Genomic DNA, 6,022 nt, shown 5'->3' on the forward strand with positions numbered 1-6,022 from the left:
TTCTTGTCGGAATGCTTTCTCCCACCGACTTTAGTTTTTTTTTTTTCCCCTTTGCTTCAAAAATAAACGAATTATTATTATTATTATTATTATTATTATTATTATTATTTCTGAGCAATAAGTGACCATTTTATCCAAAAGAGGGGAATTATTTCTAAATTGGGTTCCATTTTTGTTCATTCGCACAAAACATAATTGGGTGGGTTTTTTTTATATTTATTTTTTGAGAACCCAGACCCAAAAGAAAGGCCCAGAAATATATTACGACGAAAAGAGAAAGACTAACTATAGTCACGGTCACCGATTACAGGAGGAGCTGTATCATCAGGAATGGACTAGAATTGGGCTGTGGTAATAAAATAAGTTCTTCTATTGCCTATATATACCTCACACCGACTTGGTTTGCCACCGTTTTTTACAGTTGAAACTCACAACCATATCTCCTTCTCTACTCTTTAACCAACTTTATGAATGAGACACTCACTCAACTGAAAATCATAAGGCTTGCTTGCTTCTATACACAATCTCTCGTAGCGAAAATGTCAGAACAAAGTGAAGGATCTCCAATCCAAGACACGACCCAGGAGGAAGAAGAAGAAGAAGAAGAAGAAGAAGAACACGATCAAGAAGTTCCGAACCTGTCAGAAGAAGAAGAAGATACTGCTATTTCTGAACTAGAAGTTCCGATCTTTCAAGGACTCCCTCAACAGCCACAGAGAGAAGATGATCATCAACAAGAACATCATCAACATACTCCTGCTTCTCCCAATGCATCCCATGCAATTACAGAACAGCCCAGAGAACAAGAACAAGGACAAGAAGATGATGAATTTGTGGACATTATGACTGTTTCACCACCTCCAGAGTCGCCATCTAAACGACCAGTCCAGGGTTCTGATGAAGAAAACACTCAGGGAATGGAGAAAAAGCAGAAGACAACGGTCCCTGAAGATGACACTCCCCCAAGACCGTTTCTTGAGATGGTGCTGACAGATATCGATCATGAGATTGGATTCTTGACTAGCCTTGTTAATTTCCACGAGACGTATATGATGTACCCATATTTTGATTCTGTTTCTTTAGAACAGTTCATCAAGAATTGGCTTCAAATCGAAACCAGTAATCAGAAGCTGCTTGAAGTAATAGTGACGCTAAGAAAGAAGTACATGGAGACAAATACCAAGATGGGTGTGAGTGGCAATTTTTCTGATGCTCGTGATCAGACGGCATTCAATTTAGCGCACAAGTTATGGAGTAACGAAAAAGAAGAAGATTGGAAGTTACTGAAAATGGGGATTATTGCACCAGTGCTACATGGATCTGATGATGATGAAGAACCCGATGCTGCAGGTGGAGATCCCGGATGCAGTTAAGCCATTGTCAATTTGTTATCGATCTTTTTCCAAGTTAACAATGATTCAAGGGAGTTTAGTATTCTTTCCTATTCTGTAGTCTGATTCATGAGGAAAGTTTTGGTTACCAATATCATACACATCTCATCTTTAGTAAGGCTGAGATACACATTTTTGCACCTAGAGGTTTGATGTACTACTGTTTGTTTTGGCAAATCTTCCAAGTATACATGGTTACTAATTCAATTCTTCAGCTTTGATTAAAAAATCATACGGAGTATGTTCTAGAGCTTCTTCTTTCAATTCTTGTGCTCATGTTGTAAATTCTCTTTCAGTCCGATACAAACAGTTAATTTTCTTTAACTTTTTACTGTATGAAGCTTTGAAGATTGATCGGTTCCATTATGATTTATTTTGCTTCAATTCTTCTAACTTTATTCCTGATTTTCTGTGGTATCCAGAATTTTATTTTATTTTATTTTTTTAACAATCTGTGGTATCCAGATTAAGTTATTATTAATTACATACTTTGGGATTGTTCCTCAATGCTTTCATTATTTGATGACTTCTAGGATTCAGTTATAACATTAAAATATTGTCGAGAAATCAGAATTAGGCTTTGGCATGACTCTGGTTTGGAAGAAAGAGGTGAGATAGAGATGTCACAATGGTACAGGAGTTAATTGATGAGGATCTAAAGTGGAGGAATATGCTACCAAAGCATTGAGACTACTTCTCATATCCTGTGGACATGTTTGCCAATTAGAAGTCAATGTATGCATGGGCTTTGGCCCCACGAAGAAATCAGAAACTCAAGCTACGATATAAGGGTGATTTCTATTTAGATTGTTTGCAGTATGATGAAGGTTTTGGGCTGTTAACATGTAATAGGATATGTGCTTTAGGCCCACCTTATTTATTTATCTTGTATAGTACACATACTTGTACTACATACTTTACCTCATATATAAAGACACTCATATATATCTTATTACTAGAGAAGTATAATACCATTGCCTTAGTATTTTTAACATCTTATTTATTTTATATAAAACACATACTTTCATTACACATTTTGCTTAATATATGAAAGTATTCATGTATATTTTATTACTTGAGAAATAAAATACTATTGCTATTTGCAGTCAATCTTGACTTTTCTCGTGTCTCTCACTGACTGTCGCCACCGTTGTTAAAATTATGTTGCCATCAGTACACCAAAGTCCATTGCTCATGGACGTCGTCACTTTCACATCTCCGATCAGGCCACTGCTACAACCATTGGAAAGAACTCTCTCCCATCTATCCTGCCAGCTAAAAATCACCAACATCGAGTACTACACTCGCCCTCATGCGCCACCAATTAATTCATTCAAGCATCTATCCAAAAAAAAAAAAAAAGGCATTCAAGCGAGACATATTTTGATAGTCTTCTCTAGATAAAAAAAAAAAAACATATAAACAAAATTTTCAATGACTAAAAAATATTTATCAGCTGCCAATAAAGAAGACAACACTTCATAAAACCAAACATGTCAATGTACAATTAACTTTTTTTTTTTTAAGAAGAAATAAAAACCTGCAGTTCTACACATAAGGCTAAGAGAGGAGGGAGAAGAAAGAGAAGGATGAAGATAATTACTGAAATGCTAATTATAATATGGAGTTGGACTTTGAATCAATTGTTCTTAAGGTGTAGAAAAACAATAATATCATATCATCATATATCATATAATATATTATGATTGTGTCAAATGACTTTAATAAATTGCAGAAATGTTTTTCAATTTTTAATATATATATAAATTTTTTTTGTGTTCTTATCTTCTTCTCCTATAATTTCTAACTTGATAAAAATTTTAAGTTCATTACAATCCAAGTTCTTTATCTAATCATTTTATTATTAATTTATCTATAATTTCTAAATTACTAAAAATCTTAATTTGATAATAGTCCAAAATTTTCATCTAATCCTTTTATTATTAATTTGTTTTTTACTATTTTTTAATTATTAAAATGATAGGTTAAACAATTACAAAGAACTAGGTTACACTTTCATTGATCAAAATAGTCTTGTCAGTTCACATTGAGATTATCATTGTGGATGAATATTTTTTATATCTACATTCTGCTTATACTTATGGGAAACCTAATGAGTTTGTACATCTATGTATTGTTTAAATTATTAAAAGGAATAATAATAATCATTCACGTGGTATTATTAAGAATTCTTACCTTTTAGGGAATTAGAATTTTGGTTTCACACTAATTGCTCATATCAAAGTTTTTTTTTTTTTTTTTACATCATAGTACACGTATACAACTACTAATATCAACCTTTATTTTTTTTTTTTTTTTGAAACACCTCATAGATAGACACAAAATTATAATTATTCTTATCAACTTTTTCCATACATCTCAATCAATGTTTTAGATAAATACAAAAACTTAGTTGTTTTTATCTTTTGTTTAAGTTACATATAACTCTTGATTAAATAGTGCATAGCATGGGCATAACTCTAGTTTGGACTATAAAATTCAACTTAATATTCTCCAAAACTAAGCTCTCCCACTTATTTTATCTATACTATATAGAAGAAGATTCTCTTTTTTAGATGGACTTTTATATGGTTCAAAAATACCCTCATTAATGAAGGGTAATTTCATTTAGATATAGGGTTATCAAATAACAAATTTCATTTGAATTCAAAAAGAAAACTCCTAAAAAAGAATTTACAGGGCTTATCTCTAAGATTTATTCTTTTTATTTGTTTGAAAAATAAAAAATATATATTTCTAAATTATAATAGATGTAAATTATTAATTTTTACAAAAAAAAATTAGAAGAGCCTCTTGTGTGTGCTTAGAAGCTAGTAACAGAGTAAGGGCTAGATATTTGGCTATCCAATGAATCGGGGACAATGTATAATTTTTTTTCGTAGGTAATCAAGGAGTTCCCTTTTTTGTGGACTCCAAACTCAATTTATGCTTATCTGAAAAAAAGAAAAAAAAGAAGAAAAAAAAAAGAACATCTAGAATTTACACACTTAGGAAACTAAGATCATCTAGGATTCTTATAGTAATTAACATTAAAATCATCTAGAATTTATTTTCATTAGGATTCTTGCAGGTGGCAACAAAACGTAGAAATAAAAAAATGTAGGTTTCTTTAAAAAAAAAGAAGAAGATAACATCAACTCAAATAACAACATTTTATAAATATATATATATATATATATATATATATATATATATATATATATATATATATATAGATAATAAGTGGATAAGAACGATTTAAATCAATGAGACTTTAAACTTTCGGAGAGTTTTATTATTCGAAGTAAAATTTTAAGTTTCTAGAAATCTATCCTTGAATATAGGACTTTAGGGTTTTCAAATAATAGCGAGCGATCGTCGATAAAAAGAGAGCGTGAAGAGAGAGAGAGCTCAGTGCGTGAAGAGGGAGCTCAATGAAGAGAATGAGGGGTACCAATTTAGCGGGTGAATTGTTGGAAAACATTCTTATAAGGCTTCCAGTGAAATCTATCATACGTTTCAAGTGTGTAAAAAAGTCATGGTCCTGTTTTTTCCAAAACCCTAATTTTATTGCCAAACACCATCGCTACCGTTGTTCCATAACAAATCCAAGTTTTCTCATTACGAGTCGAGACGACTCCAGCGATGATATTGATATCATCTCCTTACTGCACCCTCCTCATAATGATGTTGATGATACGCAAGTACACATCGTGGACATGAACATTCGATTTGATACGAATCTCATCAGCATGAGATTCCTTCGATCCAATATTTGTACTTGCATTAACGGCATTATTTGCGTTGGTGGTTCCTTCAGTGGCGGCTTTGATGGCTTTTTCTTATGGAATCCAGCTATTCGTCAATATAAGGTCGTTGCTTATCCTACACTTCATTATCCTCCTGGCCTTGATGACTACAGCACTGATAGCAACTTTGCATTTGGTTATGATCACAATTCTAATGATTACAAGGTAGTTAGAATTGTCAATTATGGGAGAGACTACCACATTTTTGTTCATGTTTACACATTGAGCACTGATTCATGGAGGCAAAAAATCAACACAGATATTGATCTTTCAAAAATTACTTTTTTAAGTAGTTTTGATGAAAAATACTTGAATGGAGTCTATTATTGGCGCTGTATCCTCGAGGACACAGACAAACACGGTCGGGTTTTAAATTCTGTAGTAATTTTATCTTTTCATATGACCAGTGAGGTATTTCGAATGCTAAGTTTGCCAGAGTTTCGCAGTGTTCCGCGTCAGATTAAGACTTTTGCTGTCTTCAATGAGTGCCTTGCTTTTATTTTTTATAATAAGAGGACCACGATGGAGGCCAACCTTGAAATATGGGTGATGCGTGAATCTGGGGTTCAGGAATCTTGGACCAAACAACTTGTGGTAGGACCCCTATTTGGAGTTAGGTATCCACTTGGATTTGCCAAGAATGGAGAGCTTCTTCTTCTGCTTCGTGACGATGACCAGACAATAGCTTTGTATAACATTGATTCTCAAGAAATAAAAAATCTCCAATTTAGAGATTTTCCAAACTCGTTCAAAACATCAGAAGCTATAGGTTATGTGGAGAGTCTAGTTTCATTCGAGGGTGATAATGTGGTTCAATATTAG

General features: G+C 32.8%; 1 protein-coding gene across 1 annotated transcript; it reads left to right on the forward strand.

Moving 5' to 3' along the window:
- The first annotated feature begins 4,834 nt into the window (after positions 1 to 4,834).
- Positions 4,835 to 6,022, forward strand: LOC142639491 (F-box/kelch-repeat protein At3g23880-like). The gene has a single exon (XM_075813657.1). It carries the CDS (start codon positions 4,835 to 4,837, stop codon positions 6,020 to 6,022), a length of 1,188 nt encoding a protein of 395 aa, XP_075669772.1.

Source organism: Castanea sativa, chromosome 6 (assembly GCF_040712315.1).
Source record: "Castanea sativa cultivar Marrone di Chiusa Pesio chromosome 6, ASM4071231v1".
Lineage (NCBI taxonomy): Eukaryota > Viridiplantae > Streptophyta > Magnoliopsida > Fagales > Fagaceae > Castanea > Castanea sativa.

What these genes read in the sequence shown, in the direction of transcription:
- LOC142639491 (XM_075813657.1), top strand. Translation starts at nt 4,835, where the DNA reads ATGAGGGGTACCAATTTAGCGGGTGAATTGTTGGAAAACATTCTTATA.